The sequence below is a fragment of the Coccomyxa subellipsoidea genome (assembly GCF_000258705.1).
Source record: "Coccomyxa subellipsoidea C-169, whole genome shotgun sequence".
NCBI classification, from domain to species: Eukaryota; Viridiplantae; Chlorophyta; class Trebouxiophyceae; family Coccomyxaceae; genus Coccomyxa; species Coccomyxa subellipsoidea.
Window position 1 is genome coordinate 1,801,024 of NW_005178040.1, and position 24,213 is coordinate 1,825,236.

The 24,213-nt window shown below is 53.9% G+C and overlaps 7 protein-coding genes across 7 annotated transcripts; 3 read left to right on the forward strand and 4 right to left on the reverse strand.

Annotated features, from left to right (window-relative positions):
- Positions 1-191: 191 nt before the first annotated feature.
- COCSUDRAFT_12698 (hypothetical protein) lies at positions 192-555 on the reverse strand (the record flags this gene model as incomplete). Its single annotated transcript, XM_005650476.1, has 2 exons — positions 192-295; positions 417-555. Coding segments are annotated over 2 exons (243 nt in total), but the record flags the coding sequence as incomplete, so codon positions are not given.
- A 1,308-nt stretch (positions 556-1,863) lies between these two features.
- COCSUDRAFT_46451 (Arginase/deacetylase) lies at positions 1,864-6,959 on the reverse strand (the record flags this gene model as incomplete). Its single annotated transcript, XM_005650477.1, has 15 exons — positions 6,869-6,959; positions 6,724-6,778; positions 6,555-6,633; positions 6,248-6,425; positions 5,964-6,135; positions 5,594-5,851; positions 5,274-5,454; positions 4,727-4,983; positions 4,303-4,462; positions 3,898-4,087; positions 3,464-3,720; positions 3,059-3,243; positions 2,616-2,750; positions 2,174-2,360; positions 1,864-2,003 (listed from the first exon to the last, which is right to left on the reverse strand). Exons 1-15 carry the CDS (start codon positions 6,910-6,912, stop codon positions 1,864-1,866), a joined length of 2,478 nt encoding a protein of 825 aa, XP_005650534.1. The 5' UTR covers positions 6,913-6,959.
- A 242-nt stretch (positions 6,960-7,201) lies between these two features.
- On the forward strand, positions 7,202-9,043 carry COCSUDRAFT_12975 (Pantoate--beta-alanine ligase; the record flags this gene model as incomplete). The annotated part of the gene is made up of 10 exons (XM_005650478.1): positions 7,202-7,312; positions 7,395-7,438; positions 7,515-7,563; positions 7,645-7,686; positions 7,775-7,861; positions 7,996-8,088; positions 8,190-8,356; positions 8,521-8,588; positions 8,715-8,800; positions 8,927-9,043. The coding sequence occupies 10 exons, from the start codon at positions 7,202-7,204 to the stop codon at positions 9,041-9,043; spliced, it is 864 nt and encodes a 287-aa protein (XP_005650535.1).
- Positions 9,044-13,262: 4,219 nt separating this feature from the next.
- Positions 13,263-14,159, forward strand: COCSUDRAFT_32453 (hypothetical protein). The gene has a single exon (XM_005650479.1). The coding sequence runs from the start codon at positions 13,335-13,337 to the stop codon at positions 13,518-13,520; it is 186 nt and encodes a 61-aa protein (XP_005650536.1). The 5' UTR covers positions 13,263-13,334; the 3' UTR covers positions 13,521-14,159.
- A 295-nt stretch (positions 14,160-14,454) lies between these two features.
- On the reverse strand, positions 14,455-16,467 carry COCSUDRAFT_60988 (hypothetical protein; the record flags this gene model as incomplete). Its single annotated transcript, XM_005650480.1, has 5 exons — positions 14,455-14,795; positions 15,023-15,167; positions 15,516-15,707; positions 16,198-16,326; positions 16,447-16,467. 5 exons carry the CDS (start codon positions 16,465-16,467, stop codon positions 14,455-14,457), a joined length of 828 nt encoding a protein of 275 aa, XP_005650537.1.
- Positions 16,468-17,437: 970 nt separating this feature from the next.
- On the forward strand, positions 17,438-18,962 carry COCSUDRAFT_12960 (terpenoid cyclases/Protein prenyltransferase; the record flags this gene model as incomplete). Its single annotated transcript, XM_005650481.1, has 6 exons — positions 17,438-17,699; positions 17,796-17,862; positions 17,942-18,066; positions 18,173-18,269; positions 18,462-18,621; positions 18,786-18,962. Coding segments are annotated over 6 exons (888 nt in total), but the record flags the coding sequence as incomplete, so codon positions are not given.
- Positions 18,963-19,003: 41 nt separating this feature from the next.
- Positions 19,004-24,064, reverse strand: COCSUDRAFT_46454 (hypothetical protein). Its single transcript, XM_005650482.1, has 13 exons — positions 24,011-24,064; positions 23,380-23,634; positions 23,127-23,260; positions 22,920-23,039; positions 22,760-22,813; positions 22,463-22,609; positions 21,982-22,122; positions 21,632-21,724; positions 21,309-21,440; positions 20,882-20,998; positions 20,365-20,502; positions 19,868-20,027; positions 19,004-19,674 (listed from the first exon to the last, which is right to left on the reverse strand). The coding sequence occupies exons 2-13, from the start codon at positions 23,627-23,629 to the stop codon at positions 19,586-19,588; spliced, it is 1,575 nt and encodes a 524-aa protein (XP_005650539.1). The 5' UTR covers positions 23,630-23,634; positions 24,011-24,064; the 3' UTR covers positions 19,004-19,585.
- Between the last annotated feature and the right edge of the window lie 149 nt (positions 24,065-24,213).

Genomic DNA, 24,213 nt, shown 5'->3' on the forward strand with positions numbered 1-24,213 from the left:
GTGGCCCTAACAAAAGAGCAGCTGCATAATCATGATCAGTAACGGACAACAATAAATGATGTCCCTGTTGCGCTGCCTACCATTGTCACACACCTACTAACTAAGTCTTTGTGTCTCTCGCTCTCTCCTTCTCACAAGCCTGCAAGCGCTCTCTCAGGAACCAGAAAGACAATTTGCTGCTCATTTATCCATTATGATAGGAAGCCCAACTTCTCCCCGTTTTTCTTTGCTAGCCTGATCAGCCCTTGCACCTGCTTCTGTTCTGCTCCAATCTGTGCTCCAAAGGTTTTTATTACTGCAGCACACAGCAATGAAGATGGGCAAAATGCTTCCTTCATGCGCGTTCCACCAATGAGAGCGCACATAGTACCAAGCCCTGTGACACAGCGTTGATTTGGATCAGTCCAGAGGCATACCTTGAGAATGTAGGGATATAGCCTTCCCTCTAAATTGGTTGAACTCTTTCTTTCCCATAGCGTTGCGCACAACGACGACAATTGGTGTGAAGGGCCCTGTTCCTGACTTGTTACCCATCCTCGTGACTCGCCGCGTCCTCAAACAGGTTCCTGGGAAAGTAGTGATGCTTATTATGACCAAGAGTAATTGATAGCTTCAGAGCACTAGCAAGCTATTGATTTCCAAGGCATCGTATCCTCCTGCAATTTCAGAAGGGGCCTCCCAACAATGAAATGGTGAAGACGTGGTATTAGATATTGTGTAAAATATTGTTTCTTACCATTGGTACTGCTGTACTGTTCTTTCAATTCACAAATCCCAGGTGCTTGGGCGAAAGAATGCCATGAAGCTATAGATGGTGAAGCTGCAGAACACAATCGATAGGATCTCGATGGTCCTGGCGGCTCTGTGAACACGCTTCGATGCCGGTGTCTACACCTATTTGTTATGTGTGACTGGCAGCTGGCAGGATAGGCTCTGAAAGCTACGCGGTTCATACCACCGATCGGTAAGGATCTCTGACAGCCAACTCCGCAGAATACCAGATAATACAAAATACAATTGAGCAAGCACGTATGGTTTAAAAGAAATGCTCTTTTTTCGCTCGTCAATGCCACACGCCTTCCTGAAACTCTGACCACTGAGTGGTCATTTGGTCGACGCCCAGTTTTTAGGGTTAGGGTTGCATTTCTTAAGGGTGAACAGATGCCTCCCATTGGCCAGTCATGGGCAGCTTGGATCTAATATCTCCTCCCTCATTTCAATCCTCCTTTGTCCCTTCCTGGTGAAGTTCATAATATGGAAAGGCGTCTTTAGCATGCAGTGTTATCGGATGTCACGTGGGTTCCAAAAATGGTGACAGTGCCTGGCAGCCTTCACTGATTGCAGTGCAAATACAAAATTTGAGTTAGATCAGATCTGCACGTGCACGGCATCAGATGGGTTATGAAATGCGGATGCGTCATGGAGGGATTTATTCAAATGCTGCAGCAGACGGGGCAATCTGCTAAAACCATTCCTATTCCCTGTTACCGACAAGCTCAGCTGTCAGACTCAAGCTTGTACAGCGCCACCGTGACAAAAATTCCAAAAGCCCAGGGTTAAACCAGGCAAAGTTGCAAGTGAACAATCCAAGAGTGATTCTCTTGCCCACATCGACACCATTGAAAGCCATGTAGCAATTGCCCCATTGGCATGCCAAGGCAATTGCAGACTATCTGCCTTGTTGAGGGAATGAATACTGCAGGTCCAGAGCCTTCAAAAATGACACCTCCATTACCCGCCTGTTGGTTGGCACGAGAGAGGCAGTACATCTATGAAATATTGAGCCCTTTAGTGAACAGATGTGCAATGAAGGACTCTAAGACATCAGCTGAACACCGCAGAGAAGTCTGTGATCCTGCTGCATCACTCAGCTTTGGCATCTGCGGGTTTAGTGTCTTCCTGCGCCTCGCGCTCTGCACGCAGCTGTTCATCCAGCGCCCTGTAGTCCACTGTGCCAGATCGCCGCCGCCTCTTCCTGTCCGGCTGCCCCTCCTCTGCAGCTCCTGCGCCCCAGACACCACGCCTCATTTTTACTTTGCAGCCCAGGACTCACACATGCGCTGCCACAGAATCCACACTTCATATTGTCTCGCCATATTTATACCAAGACGCTGCCAATTTCACATGACATGAGCACAGGCACATGGGTACAGCAAAATGGGCATCCTCGCACCATTGGGCTCGGCGGCAGCGGTGTCGGCGGCGGCCTCCTCAGCCGCGGTCTGCGCCGCAAGAGCTTCCAGGCGCTCCTGCATCTTTGCCTTCTCGGCCTCCGCCGCGGCCTGCTTGGCCGCCTCTGCCTTGAGCTTCTGCTGCCGCTCGTACTCTCGCTCCCACCGCCAGTCCGCTGCATCCCATTTCTGTGAAGGCCCCGCACAGCAGCCCACCCATCAGCGCCCCAGCCAACCACTTCGCAAACGGTCGTCCCCCTTCATTGCTTTGAATTATGTTTCGCAGCAAGGCAAACACCATCTGCACTCATTCCATGCAGTGGAGAAGCTGCACTAGGAGGCCCACTCCAACGGCGCAAGGCACATGCCACATGCAGTTCTGGGGCAGAGGTAGGCCTTGGATGACTTGAAATACAAAGGCAAGGGTAGCGCAGGTGGCGGCACCTGGTGGTTGGGCTCTGCGAGGGCGCGCACGTGGGCGGCCACGGAGCGCGAGAAGGCGGACACGACCTGGCCCTGAGTGCGGTAGCCGCCCTCCAGCACACTCACCACTCGCCCCTCGCAGCACCGATTCGCCACCTGCCCGCACCAGCCATTCCTAATCTAGTAACCACCGATAGACCACAATACCCAATATAAACACAATGGCAGAGGCAACAATTACGGAGTGCTGTCAGCCACTCGCCATCACTATCCACCTCATGCTTGTGAAGAATTAGCCTAGCCCTTCTTCACTGAGGCCCTTGTTGCAGTCAGCTCCTGTCAGACTTTCATGGAATGGCTGTAGGAGCCAGTCTTTGAGGCATTGGGCGTCACAGTACAGGGCATGGGATGCACGTTTATCACTATCCGAATGATGTGCTTTAGTGTCTGGGCCAGGGTGTCACCTGCACGATCTGGGAGGTGAGCCACTCATAGTCCTTCTCCTGGATGCCAATGAAGCGGTTGTTGATGGAGTCCTTGCGGTGCGCGTCAAAGCCCGCGGAAATGAAGATGAGGTCCGGCTGGAAGCGCACCAGCGCCGGCAGAATCTTGTCGCGCCACGCCCGCCGCCACGTCGGCACACGCCCACCTGCCCACACACCAGCTCTTGTGAAGGAGTCCCTCACAAGCAGGCGCGTTCCCGACTTGAGCTTCTCCTGCCCATATCTGCTCTGCAGAATGTACTGCTTGCCTCCCTGAGACTGTGCTGCCGCTGCCAGAAAAATTGTGCTCACAGAGGTAGGAATTGAATAATTGCCAGTAATACTGTGCTTACACAGATAACAACCAGTCCAGATTTGCAGACAAACCTGGTCCAGGGATGCCGACGTTGATGATGCGGAGGGGGTTGTCGCCTGGCTGCGTGGAGGCGGAGAACTCTCCATCGGGGTCCTCCTCAATGTCCTCCTCCAAGGGGCTACCGGCTGCAGCGCCGTCCTCGGAGTCCCGGCCCGGCGCGGGCGTGCCGTGCTGCGGCTGCTTCGGCGGCGGCGGCCGAGTGTCGCAGGTCGCTCCGGAGCCCGGGTAGAACCAGTGCCCCGCGGCCGGCTGGCCATAGCCTTGCACGCTGCGTACAGATGCATGCAACCGGTCAGAGCTTGGGGTATATCTTGACGCCGCACCAGAGTTAGAGTCAATGTCTCAAGGAGTAAGTGCATCCTCACTAGGACAGCTATTCATAGGACAGCTGAAGCGTTCAAGTTCGAGTTAGTAGCAGCTGCAGGTGGCAGGAGTGCAGGTGCACCTGGCGAAGAAGATATTATCGGGGTCGTCAGTGTCGCGCCAGGGCTTGTACTTTGGGAAGGTCTGGGAGCCCTGGCTGAGGGGCGTTTGGAAGTTGTAGTTGACCAGGGTTGGTACCGTGTTGCCGATGCATGCCTGAGTGCCGTTGCCGTGATGCACGTCAAAGTCCAGCAGCGCCACCCGCTGAATGCCTGCCACACCAGCGCACCACGTTGGCAACTCTCCTCTGCCCGCTCCTGACCCTCCTGGCAATTGAGTAAGAACGAGCAAAGCGCCAGCAGTCCACATGATGCATACCTTACATCACTGTCACTCTGCCCAGTCATTGATTGCAAAATCGTTGGGAGGTGACAGGCTATGTGATAATTTGAAATAAATGGCATGTAGGAGGGAAGAGAGAGCAAACCTGCATCTTGGTAGTGGGTCATGGCGTATGCAGCGCCAATGGCCAGGTTGCTGAACAGGCAGAAGCCGTGGCTGCCGGTGGGTTCGTTCGCGCATGGCACCACCCCAGTGGGGCCTGCATGGTGCCCCGGCGGCCGCACCGCACAGAACGCGCTCCGAACCTGCACGCGATGTAGATCCACCTTATAAACATGCCTGACCAAGAGAGGGTCTGCTGCATCTACTATTCTAGCTCCATGAAGAGAATCACCCACAGAAGATACCCACAGCCATTCAAGGGTTTGAGATGTGTGTTCCTGGAACCAGACTGACTGCAACACAGGCTCCTCTTCCTTGAGAAGAAGTAAAAGAAAAACAGAGCCATATCAAGGTGGAAGATGTGCTGTTCCACTTGCTGTTCTTAAGGGTACGACCAATGAGGGCACCTGCTGTTTCACGACGCGGTCAACAGCGGCGATGACTGCGCCGGCGGCGGCCAAGGCGGCCGTGAAGCTGCCGGCGGAGAGGGCGGTGTCGCCGTCCAGGTGGCCCAGCTCTTGGCCCTCCAGCGCGCCGCAGGTGTTCTGCAGGGTGCGCACGTACGACCACTCATGCACGCGCAGGATGTCCGTGATGCGCGCGTGCGGCGGCCACGTCTCCCACTCCAGATCCGCAAACTCCGCGCTCCGCAGGATGCCCAGCTCTGCATCGCAGTCCACCCCTCTTTGCGCTTATGCTCACTGCTGTACTGACTCCTGAAGAGCTCACCAGAATTGCAAGGGTATCCCTATGCTCACTGCTGTAGTGCACTGACTACTGAAGAGCTGTCCTTACATTACAGAGATACCCCTGTGCGCCCATTGCTCACTGCTGTAGTGCACTGACTCCTGAGAGAACTGTCCATAAAATACAAAGATTATTCCTTGCTTGGGCACATGCAAGCCTGTTGATGTGACAATTGGATGCAAGAATGTGGGATGCCGAGGGGCTTGCCTGAGTCTGTGAGGACGTGCAGGCGTTTAATATTCTCTGGGGGAGGAGGGCGGCTGCCGCGCAGTATGGGGAAGGGGCACGTGTTGTGCAGGTGGCACTCGTCAGGGGCCACTAGCAGTGTCTGAAGCTGACCACCCCTGTGTCCATTGCACTCCGCATTGCTGAACACCGCAACAACATCCTGCGCACGCCCAGCACGCAACAGCAGTCAGCATGACGCTTACTCGACTTGACATACACCCCTCAAATGTGGAAATTATAAGCAATGCGGACGATCCATAGAAAGCTCCATCTGCAGTCTGAACAAAGGGAGAAAGCACCTGATGACCGCGCTTGGCGGCCCATTCCAGGGCGGTGAAGCCCCTCACGTCCCTGTTGGCGGCAGTGCTGGGATTCGCCTGCAACAAGGCCCTCACAGCGTCCACATTGCCCGACTTGGCTGCCAGGTGCAGCGGAACCTGGCCATCATGGTTCTTTAGATGTGCTGCAGCAGTCCCGTGGCCTTGCAGGAGGACTGACAGCAGCTCAGGGCAGCGAGCCCGAGCACCCAGATGCAACGGGGTGTTTCCCTGCTTGTCCTGCACATGATCAAGTGGCCCTTGATAAAGACTTGCTCTATGAATGGCGGCAGAGCTTGGGACATCTCTGAAGGGCAGTCAGGAATTCAAGACTTAGGGGAGCTGCGCTCACCTTGACCTCTGTCGAAGGTGTGTCATCGAGGGCATCTGCCGGCTCGCCACTCTCGATTGTGGGTGCGGGATCTGTTGTCCTGGCGGCCTGAGCGCCATCTAAGAGGGCCTGGGCCACCTCTGCACAGCCACTGGCAGCTGCCCAATGCAGTGGGAGCCTCCCATGGTCATCTCTGAACCAAGCAGCACACAGCTTGGTACAGAGCACATGCAGCAACCTGACTCACTGCTGCCCATATTGTACAGGAATGTTCCCCTGTAGCTGATGCATCCATTCTGCTTTACCTGTCAAAGACTGATGCATCATGCTGTAGGAGCAGCCTTGCTGCCTCGGCGCTGAACTGCCGTCTGGCAGGCAAGGCCGACAAGCATGCTACCATGTGCAGCGGCAGCGCCCCCTCGCACCGGCTGTTGACCTGTGTCGGGCTTTTCTCTAGCAGTGCTGCGGCAACAGCAAGGTGCCCTGCACAAATTCCCCTGTTTCGTGGATGTGCCATCCTAGGTCTCCAGCTCTCAAATCATAATCACATAACTCAACATATATGCCTTGATTTCTCAATCAGGCATGTTCGTTTTTGTAATGGATCCATACCATGCAAGAGACTGAGCTGCAAAGGGGTGCATTGGTCCAGATCCCTGACACGCAATTTTGGCTGCTCAGTATCCGACGCCTGCAGCAACGATGTCATATGTAAAGAGTTCTCTGACGCTCACACTTTGTATCCATCGAGATCAAGAACAGAGAAAGCAAGAGAGCGCACCAAAAGGGTTCTGATTGCCTCCAGATTTCCAGCCTCTGCCGCATTGTGCATCAAGCTGCAAGCATCATATACTCTTTAATACATGCATATTACAATATCGCAGCTCAAGCAGGCAGGAGCAAAGATGATGAAGAGGTTTACTCACTAGATGTTCGTGTCTTCATCTTCACTGCTGGAGTCAGAATCCATGGTTTTCCAAAAGCGAATTCCCTCACACTGGAAGAAAAAGTCCTGCGTGAACGATGATCTGGAAACTATTTGAGAACGAAATCACCGCCTGCAACAGCGTGCACGTGCAGGGCTTTTCCTAAGCTGTAGGGTTTCATGTTCAGATATGAATTCCATCGCACTCTCGCTCGCGAACATTAATTTCGCATCTGAAATTCTATGTACCACGTCGCCAAGAACCGTTGTGCTGACGAACCGAATCGGAGGAATTTCGCACGCAACGTATTTCTGTCGTTGGCAACATAGCAACATGGTATCAGATACCGTGCAGCCCAAAGTGTTCACTGAACCACAGAGCATGCGCGAGTTTTCTCGGGAGCAGAGGAAACTAGGGCGCCGGATAGCGCTGGTCCCTACAATGGTGAACAACGATCTTGATCTGCTCTCTTTGCACCCTGCTCCAGTTCAGCCTGCAATTGCTCATCAGCTACTGGTGATCACAGGGATACTTACATCAAGGACATTTGTCCCTCATCAAGGCTGCGAGGTAAGTGTCAGAGGCCTGATCAAATGCAGCATCCCTGACCAGCCCGGTGAGGTGACCTATGTCTCCTGACCTGTAGGGACTTGGCAGAGGTTGTGATTGTCTCAGTTTACGTCAATCCTACACAGGTGATACCTCAAAAGCCTGCTTGCTGCTTGAGGTTCAAGTTTCTCTGGTGGCAACTTACTCACCAAGACTGGTCTTTGCAGTTTGCGCAGCACGAAGACTTCGGGGTGTATCCTCGCGATGAGGTGAGTGACACTCAGGTCGCAATATTTCTTAGACTATCACTGTAGACACAGGATGTGAAGATTTCAAGCAGGGAGCTGCCTGTGTCAGGAGGGCGACATGCAGAAGCTCACAAGCCTAGGAGTCAATGCTGTCTTTGCCCCAGTGCGGCTGTATGCCTCAGGTATGCCAGAACCAGTTACGAATGGCTCCAATCCTGTAGAGCACACCCAGAGGCTGCAAAGGTTGGGTCAACTAATTGATGACCTGCAGGAAGTGGCAGTGCAGACGGCAGCGATGCTGGAAATGTGGTGGGTGCTGGTGAGCATCAGAAAGGCGCTCACGAAACCTTCATTCAGGTTGAACAGCTTCAGCAGCCGCTTTGTGGGCAGTCACGGCCTCACTTCTTCAGAGGGGTAGCCACGGTGACCTGCCCAACCTCTCGAGGGCATATCTTTCGATTGGAATGCTGAGCTCGAGCGGCGAAGGGGATCCACAGGGCTGCTGACCCTTCCAATGTTTGCAGATTGTTGCAAAGCTCTTCAATATCACAGAGCCGGATCTTGCAGTCTTTGGGCGGAAGGACTATCAGCAGCTGCTTGTCCTCCAGAGGATGGCAAGGGATCTGAACTTTGCAGTGGAAGTGGTCGGCATGCCCATCATGCGAGAGGACGACGGCCTAGCCATGAGCAGGTGCTGCTCAGGGCTACCTCATGACTAGTGTGCATTCTGCTTACTGAGAACTCCCAATATTCAAGGGATGTGCCCGGGGTGAATTGCTGCCGCGATTGCTGAATTGTGTCTTCTCGAAAGCTGTGTGCCTCGATGAAATTGAGACTGGCCTTGTGTGCTCGCAGCCGCAATGCATTGCTCTCTAGCGAAAATCGGCAGAAGGCGCTCAGCATCTCCCAGTCTCTGCAGGCAGGTCCATCGAGTACTAATCTTGCCTTTCGTTGTTGGGAGGACAACTTACAATATCTTTTTCATTCTAAGATATCATATTATTGATGGGCCTTCTATGCTTTCCAGTGGGCGAGGAAGATGGTGGAAGAGAGGAGGATTGTGAGCCCAAAGGAGCTACAAGATGCTGTGGCTTCTCGCATCTCAGCAGCAGGAGGGAGAGTTGACTATGTTGAGGTGGGCTGCACGCTTTGCCTCCCTCAGAAATACAGCGCTGTTGATCTAGGGAGTTCTTGAACTTACCTAGTTCTACTGCACAGACAGCGTTGGTGCAGAGCGAGCCCATGATTTGCCTGTGTGCAGGTGGTGGATGCATCAGATCTTAAAGAAGTGGAGGACGCCACAAAGCAGCCTACACTGATTGCAGTGGCAGCGTTCTTTGGCTCTGTACGCCTTATAGATAACATTGAGATTAAATGAGATATACATTGTCTGGCAGACTTCGAGGGGCTGACTCAGAGGCATAGTTCTTCGATGCACATAGCCCTGTGCGTTTCATCGGGTCTTTCATCAATCCATGCAGATCAGAGACTGTAGAGCCTCAGTCAATGATTGCCTTCTTCCCAGAGCCGCCAGTGTACAGCAGTACTGTAGTCGCCTAGCTAGTCACATGTGTGACTAGCTAGGCTTGCACGTGCCCGCGTGCACTGTGGGGTTCATCACTTAGTGGCAGGCTGGGTGTACTGCCATGCTGGGGACTTATTGGGTGCGCATTGTTTCAATGTAGGGTGATAGCAGTGACCAATTTGAAGGTTTTCGCTTCGAAGACAACTTGCAGCACTGATGAATCTGAGGGCACCTTCGCTGCAGCTTCGATAAGCGTGTTATGCCCTGCCCATTGGTCTTGAAGTCAAGTTTGTTCCAAGGATGATTTCAGCTAAGCTCTCCGATCGGATAGATTTAGTATGCTATTCTTGCCATCCACCAATCGATGTGCCTGACTGTACTCTATGCCTAATTGCTGTGGACTGGGGGCTTCTTTGCGAGGTCCAAGGCGGAAAAAGAAGACTAAGGACTCTCTTGCTCAGAACTTGCATTCGCCTGCCAGCTCAGTTCCAGAGCAACACTTGCGTGCGTGCCTAATCTTTGTGTCCGTTGCTCATTCTATTCCACATCCTGTAACATACAGCGGCTGGGAAGAGTGCATGTGCTTCTTGTGTTGAGGTCAAACAAGGGCCAACCGTTGATGAACTTCAACGAGATCGTCCAAATGATTGGGAAAGATTTCGAAATGATTTGATATGTGCTTGATCGAAAAAATGCAATGTGCAGAAAATGGGGATGCCAGCTCACCAACATACCAGACTTCGCTGCAAACGACCTTGCGACGATTACAATCATCAAACAGCATTGTTTCACACAGCAGCGTTCTCAGTAAGTAGCATCTTCATGCATATGGTCTCTTGAGGGTGACCCCTTGTTTTTGCCTGAACAGTCACCCTGCTACTTTCTCCCTTGGATTTGGGCTGTTTCTAGCGCCTTGAAGAGCTTCAACAACGCTGGTACATTGCAGGTGACAGTGCATACCATGATGCCGAATCTGATCTGGAAGACGATGGTAAGCAAGGCTTGGAGCATTATTGCTGGCCTGCAGTTCCACCGGTCTCTCTGTTGTTGTGGGAAAACCCATCAAGCATCATGTGTGCCTGCAGGATTGGGGCACAGCAATGTAAGCACCAGTTCAGCTTTTGCATCTTCACCTGGCCCCAGCAGTACTCAGGAGAGCCCACAACTGAGCGGCGATGAGCACTCCCCGTCCATTTTTTCGCCCTTTGCAGCATTCATTGTGAGTCGCATTCTGATCCTGCTCCTTTGCTTTCACAATTCTCAGTGTTGCACCCTGTACTTCGAGGGCAATAAGGCCCTGATGTGCTCTCCTGCATCTGTGGCATGGTCTCTGGCATTTCGTCAGTCAGCTTCTGTCTGATCCAGACTGGGTGTCCAACAGGGAAAGGCGCGGGCAAGTTTGAAAGGCAGCAATGAGGACAGTCACCCTGACAAAGTGCCCTCCGACAAGGTTCATCCGCATGATGTGCGCAACTTTCTCTCAATTCCCCCAAAACTTGTTTGTGCATTTAGATCTTCATCGCTCAGGCAAGTCTGTATGTCTCACCTGCCAAATGACACTGCCTGTGTGGTGTCTATCGCAGGAAGCACTGCCTGGCAGTACCTTGGTTGCGAACGGGCCCGGTGGGGGATCATTTGGGAATGGAGCGGCCATCATGGAGCAGGAGGAGTCCACTGTGGGCTGCATGTCCATCCTGCACCCATTCCAGCCGCCGCCCAAGCGACTCATACGCACAATAAAGCCTCCTGCGGGGTCATCCTTTAATGTGCGCGCCCAACTTATACCCCACATGGACACCTGTGCTCCTGTAATGTGCATGAAGTGATGATGTGTCAGCGAGGGGCGAGCCCGTGGAAGCATCAAATTGATCAACTTGCCTATAGAGGCGTACTGAGACAACTTGGCGTGTCATGTTGGTGCAGCGGCAAGCGCCAAATGTGGGCCGGGTGGACGGGATAGAGTGCTGGGAAGAGCCGGACGCGCGAACGTTCATGGTTCGAGGTGTGAACTACATGAAGGACAGGCGAAAGGTTCCCAGCGAACACTCCGTCTACAGGCATATTTACATCCCGCTTCCACAACTGCTAGCACCTAGCATAAAAGAGCACTGCTGATTGTGGCGCTGATGGACTGCTGTTGCTACTTTGCAGGTTGCTGGGGTGTGATATCTATTCATTCGAATTCAAAATCAATCACATATCCCGCCACATACAGCTGCCGCAGCCGCCCACTCTTGGCCCTGGCGCACGGTCATTGCCGGGCCCAGAGCAGCTTCCACCTCTGCTGATTCTGAACATCCAGTTGCCCATGTACCCGGTGAGCCCCCCGCTGCACACCCATCTGTGCTCATTCTGGCATCTCGCTGCTGTGCGTGGGCCAACTGCATGAGCTTTAGATTGTACTTTAAGAGAAGTGAGCTTACCGCAAGCCTTCACTTGTCTAAGATGATTGTTGATATTTCATCAAAGGTTTTTGAGGAATTGCTCGTGTGTCGGACAGGCATCTCTCTGGGGCAAGAGCGACGGTGATGGCCACAGCCTGGTGTACTATTTTGGCCTGCCTGAAGGCTGGGAGCCCTCCATGCTGGACAACAAAGCTGCGCTCGGCCTCTTGCAACGCTTTGTCCACGATGGCACGGAATCAGATGGGTGCGTCACTCTCTTTATTGCTTCAGCTCCAAATCACAGCAATTCTCCCAAACCTTTGCACGCCAGGGTTCTCAATGTTGAGCAGCCCTCCTTGCAAACCATGTACCTTACACGTATTGTCAATAAGACACCAGTCTGGACTGCTGCACCTCATGCACATTCATCAGTAGTGCTAGTGGGCCGGCAGATGTTTGCCTTGTTTGATGTACTCTGTTTGCACAACGATGCAGCCCTTACTTCTACCCTGGCGCTCGCACTCTTCTTCGTGTCTTACATTTTCTCCTCTCTTAAGTGGCAAGACCAAGCCAGCCAGCATGCAATACCGTGCATGAAGGGCAAAGTACAGAACATCCGGTGAGGGAGCAATGGCGGCCATGCAGGACGTCGACGCGGAGCCGGCTGAAGCTGGTGCCCCGCGTGGCCAACGTGGAGCAGTGGGCCAAGGACGGGCCGCTGTCCATGGCTGAATACAAGCTGCTGAGTAACTACAACGACAAGCCCGTGCTGACGCGGCCGCAGCAGCGCTTCTACTTTGGGCCCAACTACATGGAGGTATATCAGAGACTCTAGCTATATGGGTCTAGTGATAGTCTGTCACGTGCAATGCATGTGCTAGTCCTGGTACTACGGTAGTCTAGTAGATTGTGATATCTCAGATTACATCTGTGATCTGTGACATCCCTCCGCCTCATTGAGAACAGGGGCCGTCACCCATACACAGAGTCCTGATGATCTTGTCTGGTCTGCCCTGGAGGTCACCCTGGACATCCACGCCTGGGCCTACCTCGCGCGCAAAGCCTTCTCCTCCTACATCCCCCGCCTCGGCACCGTCGTCTTTGAGAACGCGTTCATCATCCAGGCAAGCGCCTGACAACCCTGCTGTCCCTGCGCATTAGGCATGCTGCACGTGCACCCACCAGCATGATGGGACTTTCAGACTGCATTCTTTGGTCCTGGCACAACAAGGCTGCTCAGTAGGGCCAGGTATAATGATGTCTGGTTTGAAGATCTTGCCCTGCTGTCATGCTCATATCCCGGTGAGATACTGTGTTGTGCGCATGGTCTCTCCCAGGTGCAGAGCCCGACTCCAGATTGGGGTCAACCACCCCTGACAGCTGTGCTGGACAGCTGAGGCACATGCCTGTGCGCGCACCTGCTGACTGCCAACTGGCATGTGCGCGGTGCAGGGGAACCGGGAGGAGGAGCTGCCGGAGGTGGTGCTGGCATGTGCGCGCGTGTCGCGCGTGGACTTTGGCAAGGTGCGCGCGTTCCCCGCGCAGCTGCAGCGCAACATGTCCGACGCAGCGCGCGCCCTCCCCATGCGCTACTCCGCGCAGCAGGGCCTGGACAACCCTGCGCACACCTCCGAGAAGGCCGTAGTTGCCAACGCTGTCTAGCGGACGCTGTCTAGTGGACGGTGTGTGCAAGGCTGTCTGCTTTGTGCTCATGCGACACATCCTGAACATGCAGACATCGGGGCACGTCTTTTATTCTGATGGTGCACACCGCAGCAGGAACTTTGTCGAATCGCTGCCTGCATGGCGCGTTGCAAGCTGTGGCGTGGGTTGCAAGATGGCAAGGAGGTTTTGGTTGGAGCCCTAGCTGCAAAGCAGTTGACTTTGTGGCCCGGTGTGTTTTGTGGCCACTGTATGTCTGCGGGAAGGAAGCAGTGCAGCTGTGATAAATTCAAGCAGCTTGTTAGCCTTTGTCGGGAGAGTTTTCTTGGGTTTTTGTGTGGGAACCTCATCATTGTACATCACGAGCAGAGCCCTTCCAAAACAGCAAACTGCGCATTGATCCTCTCGCTGTGTGCTGGGAGAGCTTGCTGGTATTGATGTCAGGGTAACCCCATGGCAGTCACTGTCACAATTGTGGTTTCTGGGCATGCAAACGTGAGCATTGAGGAAGCATAGGCATATATGAAGCAGCTTTCAAAGTTCAAAGTTTGCGCCGACAAATGCCACATTTTTGTGAGATTAGACTATCGCAATGGTTGTCGGGGCTATCCAATGTCTGACCTGTGTTGAGAGGACTGCATGTGTCTAGCACTGCTTTGATCATGCAACAAGCATGCATGCCTCTTGGAGATGGGGAGTAGCGCTCTATCCCTAGAGTAGGGTGAGTTCAAGCGTGAGTGTCTACAAGTCATGCAACAAAGCTTGTCAATGGCGACTGTACGGCCAATGGATCTCATTTCTCCAATTTTGATTCTTTTGGCCGCCACCACATCAATTTCTATCCGGGTGGTGCCTCGCAGTACTGGTTGCTGCGCTGCCAAGCTGGCAATGTCAGTGAATGTGATTGTAAGGCAATCTGCTACAATCGCCGGGAGATCATTGCATTGTTGATGCATGATGTGCAATTGCAAGGGAGCTCATTCTCATAATCTCTGGCACTCACTCTGCTTTTAGTTTGCATTCTCCCCCTCTCACTCTCTCACTATTCTGCTACAAAAGCCGCTCTTGTTGATCATGGCGGCTATCCCAAGACTGGCACGTGCCCATCACTGCAGTTGACCACTTCAGAGAGAAATCATTCAATGCCTTAGATGGACCGCTCTTGCTTCTGTGCTTGAGAGTATACTGTACACAATGCTTCCCCTGTGTCCTTAAGACCTAAGCACTTGGAGGATGTGCATCCTGTGTCCTTTCTGCCGCTATTCCATCCACACCAGCTTGTTGGCTCATGCGAATCCCATTGTCACTGCCCACCAGAGGTTCCGCAATCTTCAAGCCAGCTTCAGAGATTTGCGAGTCTGTGAGTGGCTGTGACGCTGCCCCTGGTGCAGCCATTTCCTCTGACACCATGACGTGTGTGCTGCTGCCTGGATCTGGGCTCTCATTCTGCTGTGTCCCCTCGTAGCTTTGCGATTGTGGTAAGAAATGCGGCCCAAAATTGCTGTAGTCGACCTGCCTCGACCTCTGATCCAGGACCTCCAGTATCTGAGATAACATGTCTGCGCGTCCACAGCAAGCATTAAAAAGGGGCTTTCCCATGCCCATAAATGTGGTTGTATTCTCATCTGGGATCGAGTCTTGCGTGGATCTGGCGAGTACAACAAGGGGTAGGACTGTGGCAGCCTTTCACTGCGGCTTGTCTACAGGATGTACCTTGCCTTCTGGCAGGAACAGCGTGTAAACAATATGAAGAATGTTCTCATCCGGCAGGCTTGTGAGAGCGCACCTTGGAGCTGGGCTGCGGTGACGTTGCAGTGCTGCCACCAGTGCCTGCCGTCCCACAGGGGGGCCTCTGACAGCAGCATCTTCATGGCCAGGTGCACCACCGCCACCGCTATCTGCTCCGCCTTGTACTGCAGGCTCAGCTGCGTCTGCAGGCTGCAACCCCCACACCCAACCGTCAGCCGCCTTGCCCATGATTGTTCCAGTGTACAGCTATGCATTGATGTTATAATTGTCAGCGGAGCGAAGATTGGAGGGGGTATGCACGTCAAAAAGAGGAAAGCAAAAGAAGTCTGCCGGGTGGACCCTGTAATGCCCTGAAAGGTGGGGACTCAGCCAGGAGACCGCAGGTGCAGGCTGCATGCCCCACACCCAACACTCAGCAGCCTTCCTCATGCACATGCTAGCAACCCAGGGATGGGCAAAAGTGTGCCAAGTGATTGCACACAAAGGCCGCCAAAGGGAGCGCAGTTCAAGTCTTGCCTGATGTTGGTGACGTTGAAGATGATCTGGGGGAGGTCGTAGAGGTTGTTGCGCAGGGGGGTGTGCATCTTGAGGCGGAAGCCGCGCTCGTTGACCAGGTTGAGCGCGATCCTGTAGGGGTGCAGGATGCTCATGTTGAACCCCAGCGCATACATCACCGCCCGCTCCGCTTGCAGCACCCGCTCCCGCAGCTCATCCTGCATTGCCTGCAGCCGCCACACAGAGCTGTATTACTACGCTTGTGCAACATTGCTTCAAGTGAAAACCTTCCATCGGCGCTCCTTCTGAGGCGGTGTGTCCGCAGTATGGATGCAACGAGAAGAATGTCCTATTGCTTCCTTAGCCTGGTGGATGCGAAGTGAGACCTCCCGTCCTGCGTGCTAAGAAATTGGAAATACGGACTGGAGACTCCCCATCCGACAAAGGGTGAGATCATGCAGCTTCAAGCTGTGTCGCTGCGCTCAATTGCATGATTTTGGAGATGCTTGCAGTCTGGTGTACGCAATTGATTGGGAACACCGATCATGCAAGCAGACTGACTTCTCAAAATGACAGCAGCCCGGTGGATGCAAGCAGTGTTTGTACTTCAGTCCTGCGTGCTAACAGAAAGGCATCATGGACTGTTTGTACATGTGCTAGATGGGCAGCTGCAACAAATGGCTTGGATGCTGGGCAAGAAGCAGGGAGGATGGGCACCATGACATGCTCCAGCTCCCGGGGCTGCTTAGCAAAGCGGACGCCGCTCACAACCTTCAGGATGTCTGTCAGGGCTTTGGGCGTCTCCTCAATCTTGCCGGCCAAGAACAGGCATGCACATGCTATCACCTGGACGCCCACAGCGCATCCCTCTTCAGTATCTCGATGTGCAAAAGACCTTCAAGGAATTGGGTCTCACTGCGATGCTTGGGACGTCCACAGAAAGCTGGGAAATTGTGAGGGGCTTACGAAGCAATCATTCTGCCGCATTGAATTGCAAGCATAGTATCGATGGCAGAGAACGATCGCAGTCGCAGCTCCAGTCTGGACCCTGCATTGCAGATTATGATTTTGTTCTGTGAGGCCATGTGTTTTGTGAAGGTGGTTACATCAGGCAATCTTAACTGCACCCACGTACATCTTCAGCCTCTTTCCAGCTTCTAGAAGCAGCTGGCAATAACTCCTTCGAAGACAATTCTCCTCCTCGATGGACATGCCATCGTGACGAGAGGGACTCGCCAAGTCGAGATCCGCTCTGCATATTTCTTTTGGGTAAACTATTTTGTCACAAGCGTCCTCATGAAGAACCCATGACCAGATCTCCATGCTATTGCTATAGTTTTTGCAATGAAAAGATCATCCTGAGGGCGCTTTCTCAGAATACACGGTAACTTTCTCATTCAAGCATATTTCTGTTGACATTTTCAGGGTTATCAGACCGACATACATCAAGTGGAGAACAATAACAGTGTCCAAGGATCTGGCTGCCATCTCTATATTTAGACACCCTCTTCACCGTCACCTTTGGCATCCAGCAACGCCCCCCACAATCATTTCTTTGATCAAAGTTGGAGATTTGTCCTGCAAAATTTACTTTGGGGTTTTGCCTTGAAGAGTAAGGGAGGTCCTCAACTCAACAAACTGCCTTGTTTGTTCGTTTGATCTGAACTGATGATCAGCATTTCTTGCTTTCCCTGGTGACCAAGAAGGAAGCTTGACTGGTCCAACTGAGACAAAAATGGCGGTCTCAATCCTTTCATATGACAGGATGATATTGCTGAAGGAGAAGCACGCCGAATACGTAGCCAGCTTTGAAAAGGTGGGTCACAGCATAAGTGCTTCAGTAGCTGTCCCTCGAAACACGATGCTGCCTTTTGTCCAATCTGACTCCTTGTTGATGACCTTACAAACAAATAGGCATGTTTATGGATGCTGACATTCTTGTGCATCGCAGAACAAGGAATCTTTTGAGTACTATGCAACCGAACATTTTCGCATGTCGGGCGTTTACTGGGGCCTTACAGCCATGCACCTGCTGGGGAAGCTGGACGTGATGGACAGAGACACCATCTTGGGATGGGTGCTGTCCTGCCAGAAGGATGATGGGGGTTTTGGTGGCTCAGAGCGCCACGACTCACACCTCCTGTACACGCTCAGTGCCGTGCAGATCCTCGCGCTATATGGCGCGCTAGACCGCGTCAACAGTGAACAGATCCTCTCATGTGCGCCGCTTTCCACGCCGTCCCAAGACATCTGCTGCATGTGTCCAATGAGTTTGCCTGAAGTGCATGCGGTTTTAATGTCTGTGTCTCATGCAGATGTCTCTAGCCTTCAACAGCAGGACGGCTCATTTGCAGGAGACAGCTGGGGAGAAATAGACACAAGGTGAGGGCATAGCCCTTCGTGTCCGTTTCCCTGGCCTTAGCAGCTCGCATGCCAACAAAGTGATTTGCTCCATTTGCAGGTTTTCATACTGTGCGCTATCCTGTTGCTCGCTGTTGGGCAATCTCCAAGCTGTGAATGTTCCGCGAGCTGTCAGCTACATTGTGTCCTGTCAGAATATCGATGGAGGCTTTGGATGCTCAGCAGGTGGGCTATCGCAGATCCACAAGCCTGTGGTATACCAGTAATGCCACTGCTGCTATGTCTCGGTTTACAATGTCAGACATCGGCTGACAGCGATGTGCGAAGGCAGGCAATGAGTCGCATGCCGGCCAGGTGTTCTGCTGCGTGGCAGCTCTGCATATTGCAGGTGCCCTTGACCGCTTGGACAGGGACTTGACATGCTGGTGGTGAGGGAACCCCTCCTTATTGCTGAAGACCCCGCATGGACCGGTTGCATGCATTACATTGCCAACTTGTATTCCGTTGGACCCAGGTTGACGGATCAGATGCGAAACCATCTGATAGGAGAAGCAGGGATGCAGATGTTCTGCCCTCAGGCTTGGTCCCCTGTCGCGCCGAGAGCGGGTTGATCTGTGCAGGCTGTGTGAGAGGCAGACGAAGAGCGGCGGGCTGAATGGTCGGCCAGAGAAGCTGCAGGATGTGTGCTACTCCTGGTGGTGCCTGTCAGCCCTCAGCATCCTGGACCGCTTGCACTGGATCGACCGCGATGCGCTCTCAAACTTCATTTTGGAGTGCCAGGTTCGCTCTCGTCAATGTTTCTTTTCAGCTGCCCTGGACCAATGCCTCCTGCCTGTCACAATGAAACAGGCCGTTGCAATTCTTTAATGTCATTTGTTGAGAGCATCATGAAGAGTCTGCAAGGGGAAAGTGGAGAGGAGCATGCGTGTGTGATGATGATGCAGGATGAGGAGAGAGGAGGCATTTCAGATCGACCAGACGACATGGTGGATGTCTTTCACACCTTCTTTGGCATTGCAGGCCTCTCCCTGATGGGGCTGTGTGATCTTGAGCCGATTGATCCCACCTACGCACTTCCTGTGAATACTGTGCAGAGCGTGCTCAAGGAGCAAGCGCTGTGACCCCTTCTCGCTGAGTGTCCAGCTATCATTGCAGGTTTAAAGGCTTGGCAATGTGACACATTTATGCCGTCACACTCTAGGTCTTACAAATGTATAATACTGGACGTTCTAGCATGCATTTCAAATAAACGAAGCCTCTTTGATACTGTATAATCGTCCAAATTGCGCAAGAGAACAAAATTGTATACTACGTAGTAAGCTGAGGCACTCTTAATATATACAAACTCCCCATAAACATGAGAGGCGTACAGGTCAAGTCTGCTAAGTATCTTGTCCTAATCTTTCACAAACACAGATGCCCACTGTTGGATACATGAGCCGCACAGCAGCTGGAAAGACATGCCGACCTACAGAGACAGCCTGACCTACCAAAGATGCATTTCAAACCCCCTACAATGTTCCCCCTATCAACATCCTCAACGCTTACAGATGATCTTCTTTACTGCAGCCCCGGGGCGGGCCTCGTCTTCCAACTACAGACCCCTTCTTGCATATGGGTGCACCTTTGTCTGTAGTACGTGTATCTCATTATTGCTACACCGTCAAGATGTTGTGCGTGGCAACCTCCCACAGGTGCTAGCTCCATATATAGTTCTGCCCTTCAAAGGTGTGTCCTCACACTCTCAGGAGGAATAGTAGAGGCCGTGAGCGTTGTTCTTGAACACCTGTGCATCTAGCAGCTCCTCCAGGCCCGGCATTGGCAGCGCAGCACCTGCCAGAACAAGGAAAAATATCAATTTGCAGCAATTGCATGCCATGATTCATTGCTTCATTGCAGCCTGCACCTGCATGTATTCTGACTGAGGCATTCGGCCAGCAACAAAATATTTCCATATTCTGACTGGCAATAGTAGGAGATGATGGTGTTAGGTGTCTATACTGAGGTGGGAAGAGAGGGGGCGCACTTGCTGCGTCCACCACGGCCTGCTGGGTCTCGGAGCGGCCAGCGAAGGGGTGCGGCTGCTGCCCCTGCCCCTGCGACAGCACCGTGCACATGGCCAGCACGTCCGGCAGGTGCGGGAAGCACAGCTGGTCCGCGCGCGCCGCCTGCACCGGTGTTGCCACCTGCGCCCGCCATCAGCCCCCATGAATAATCTGTGCAAGTAAGGCTTGATATCCTTGGCAAGCTAGTCCGCGTATGGCAGCCACAGCATGTATTTGTTGAGCTCTCAAGGGGGACAAAGGCACACATCAACCAACTCCTGAATGCCCGAAAAATTACATCACGGGGTGTGAATGCTATTCATCTCGCGCAGTCGGGCGCCCGAATCAAGGCTCTCATCTCCGGCTTTGGCTCATACAAGAATGAGCCAAGACTTGCTTGCTGCTGTTGGAACAGGCCAAGAGCATTATGCTGAGGGGGGGAGGGGGGACAGGGGAGAGAGGATGTGCGGGAGCCCACCTCCCAGAAGGTGTGAAGCAGGCCGAAGATGAGGTTGTCCTCACGCTGCATGTTCCTGGCCAGACCCTCTGCGGCTGCGCTCGTCAGTACGTGCGCATCCAGCTGCTGCGAGTCCGGCGCCAGCGACGGGGACGCCGCCTGCACACACACACCTCTTGACCCGTCACGGAGCATCCTCACACGCACACCTTGCAAATACGCAGCAATGCTCCCTGCAGAGACTTGGTGGCCGCCCTGCAATGATATCAGCACGACTATCCAATTGCTGATCAGACAATAGGATTTTCTTGAGAAAGTAACAGGCACCACAGCTACCCTTGAACAATGCCAGAGCAAGGAGGCTCTCAGGAGATGTGCTACCAACAGATTCCAGCAATACCCTGGTCGTTTTTAGGTGCAAGTCGCCCCAGATATTTTGAGGCTGTGTTGAGCTGTGGGGTGGGGCGAATAGTGCTGGGTTAGGGTGCGTGGCAGAAATATTGAGGGCCCTGGCAGAATGCGGGGCAGAGCAGCGCACCTGGAGGGCGGCTGCGATGCGCTGGCGTTCGGCGGCAATGGTCTGCACCTGCTCCATGACGGCTGCGCGCGTGTGCAGCAGCCGGTCCGTCTGATCCGGGCTCAGCTGCAGCTCACCCTGCACCGCCACTACCCCCTAAACCTCACACCCTTCTTCCACTCCCTTGATCAGGCCCCCACACTCCATTCAAAGCCCGAGGTCTCCATTAATGACACAGCAGATGGGACGGATACCCCACGGACTGCCAATAGCCAGCAGAGTAGATTGGCTGCAGACACGGCATCTATGCAGCAAGAGAAGCGCTTTCAAGAGATAGACAGCTTGCTCTAGCTACTTCCCATGGTCCAGCTCCCCTTCTCAGCGTTGCCAGAACCACAAAAAAATCACACACAGGCATTTACTGCAGCAGGTGAGAGCGGGTGCGCACCAGGATGGCCTGCCAGCCGGCCAGGGTGGGGGGGTTGAGGGTGGTATTGGCGGGCAGCGCGCATGCCTGCAGCGCATAGTGCTTGTGGATGGCCTGCGGATAATGCGTCCACGCCTGCCTCTCCGCCTCGTGCTGCACCCACACCCCAGGCATCACAAAGGCAATTGCGATCATATTGGCTGATGATGAATGAGAGCATTTAGTGGGGTATCAAAGATACCAATGCTGAAGCCAATGGTCTGAAGAGACAGCAATGTGGCAGCTGTGGCCTCAAGGGCCATCAGGAGCTGTAGGGTTCTCTGGGAGGGGCAGATGGGACACACCTTGGCGCCCACGAGGGAGGCCAGCTCGGTGCGTGCCTTGATGTCCAGGTCGGCCCCGCGAGCAAACAGCTGCGCCATTTGCTCGTGGTACGCCTGCGCACACGACCACACACCCCTTCAGAGCTCCGTCTTGGGCGCCTGTATTACGCAGGCTCACTAGCCAACCAGCCTACCAATTCCACGTTGCCCACGTTTGCATGCATAGTGGACATATATGGGCCATATGCACTTTGCACATGAACTAGAAAGGAACGGCGGCCGCGCCTGCGGCCTCGCCTGCTTGCAAAGCAGAAACACGGACGTAAGCACGGCTGCCGAGGGGATGGAATTGGGAGGGGAGGGGCCTGCACCTGGGTGAACCTGCTCCAGTCGCGGAAGCGGAAGAGCTTGACCTGGTCCTCGCTGATGGCCTCGCCGGAGACCTGGCTGCAGAAGCGCGCCAGCGCCTGGCACACCTCCTTCTGACGCGCCGCCATCGCCGCCTCTGGACCCTGCCGCGCGCATATCATATCTTATGCAACCCGTCAGACTTTGATGCGCCATAGTCATCTCCAGATGGGGCCAAAACTCTATGACACTCAAAGCAGGGATGCGTGGAGACCGTCCTTGCGCGGTCTTTATACCTCAGCCGTGGCTCTCTTTTCTGCCTCTGTGTGGGGAAAAAAATCCGCCCCGCAGAAGACACTAGAAGAAGCATTCACACGCCGTGAAAGTCCATCAGTCATGCAAATCAACTAAGGATTCCAGCGCAATATTTGAACAGCCGAAAGTGAAGTTTTCAAGGCGGCGGGACGCATCCTCAGCCTTAAGTATCAGGGCACGGGAGCTCACCCCAGCGTTTGCTGCAGTCTGCACTGCAATCTGCGCTGCCATTTCCAGCTCGCGCGCGCGTTGGGCCAGGTTCTCGTTCTGGCGCTCCAGCGCTTCCTTTGCGTCTGCCAGCTCCTTGATCTGGTTCTCTGACGAAGTGATTTTCGCCTGCACAGAAACTCCTCATTGAGTACTCCAGCATAAAATACAGTATCTGGCCCAGCCCTACCAGGGGTTCTGCACCATCTGATGTTGCCCAGTAGCAGCAAAAAAACAGAGGCGTGTTTTTGGGCCTCTTGGACTGTTCAAGGGGGTCACCTTTTGGCGCTCGCGGTACTTGCGCTGGTTGCGCCTATTCTTCTCCTGTGTCGCCTGCAGTAGAGGTACTTTGTCACATAAGGAGTTCAGAAGTGGCATGGCAGGGACGCGGTGTCACGGTCAGTTGTCAGTGTGAAAATATACAGCACAATGGGCTCACTTGGATGCGTTTCAGGTGCAGCGCTTCTTCCGTCAGGGCCTGGCTTTCCTCGGGCTTCCCGGCTGCTCCTGCGCTGCCGCTGTCTGCCCGCTGCGCACTGTTACCAGCATCCATGCTGCCCTGTAAGAAGGCAGCCGTGGCTAAAGCTAAGCCCAATGTCAGTGCATGGCTGTTTGCAAGAAGCCTGTCAGACAGAATTACGCGTACCTGCGCGGCCTGGATGTTGTATGGGCCTGCCCCGGCAGCCAGCTGGCGGGACAGCTCAGCGCCCGGGTACATCTGCGGGTTGCCCCCCAGAAGCTGCATGATGGCTTGCACCGACGCGTTGTCGTTCGCCCAGCCTGCACATGTCCAACGTCAGTGATTATTTAGGGGCTCATCCATACTCAAGCTGGCGCCGTCAACTCCCAACTTGGGCACGGTGAGTCTGGACCCAGGTGTTGTGTATCTCTGCGCGCACCTGTCATCTGTCCGAGCAGATTTTGGGCGCCGGCCTGAGAGGTGGCTCCCAGCACTTGCGCCAGTGCGCGCGTCGCCTCTGGCCGTATGGGCTCCCCCTCAGCGCCCTGTCCCTCCTGCCCAGGGGCCCCTGAGGACTGCTGCTGGGCCATGAGCAACTGTCCAACCAGTGTCTGCACGCTTGGGTCGACTGGACGACTGGGGGCTGTGGGTGCGGGCAGCGCGGTCGACTGTGGCACGTATGGCTGCATACCCCCTGCACAGGTCCAGGCGCTGGTGGAGATTCAAGCTGTACTGCCCTGTCGCTGTGTGACGGCGCAGGCGTCTTAGAGGGGTAGCATGCCAGCGTTTAAACAAGAATTACATGAGCATCCTGTGCTTTTGGTGGACCATCGGTTCCCCACGAGTTGCACTGAGTCCTATCTGCACGAGCTGGATTAACCAACTTTGGCACTGACGTGCAGGTCAGATACCTTCACTCGGTTCAAGTGGGCGCCAAGATCAATCCTCCAGGGAAAGATTCACGAGAGAGCTGAACGCGAGGGCCACACGGGACCCATCAGGGCTCGATCAAAGCAACCCCTTTGAACCTCCTCGTTCCTGTCTACCCCTTCACACCATTTGGGGCACACCTTGTCACCCCGATTGTGCACGGAGGCAGGCCTCGCAGGAAGCTCCCCACCTTCGCCCTTGACGGAATCGGAATGGCGTGAGTGCTACTACTCTGATTGCTGAGCGCCTCGTAACCGAGTGCACTTCAGATTGACGACACCTCACTTCCCCCTATAGGGCTTATTATTCCTGGTCAAAATTGACTGAATGCTCTTCATTCATT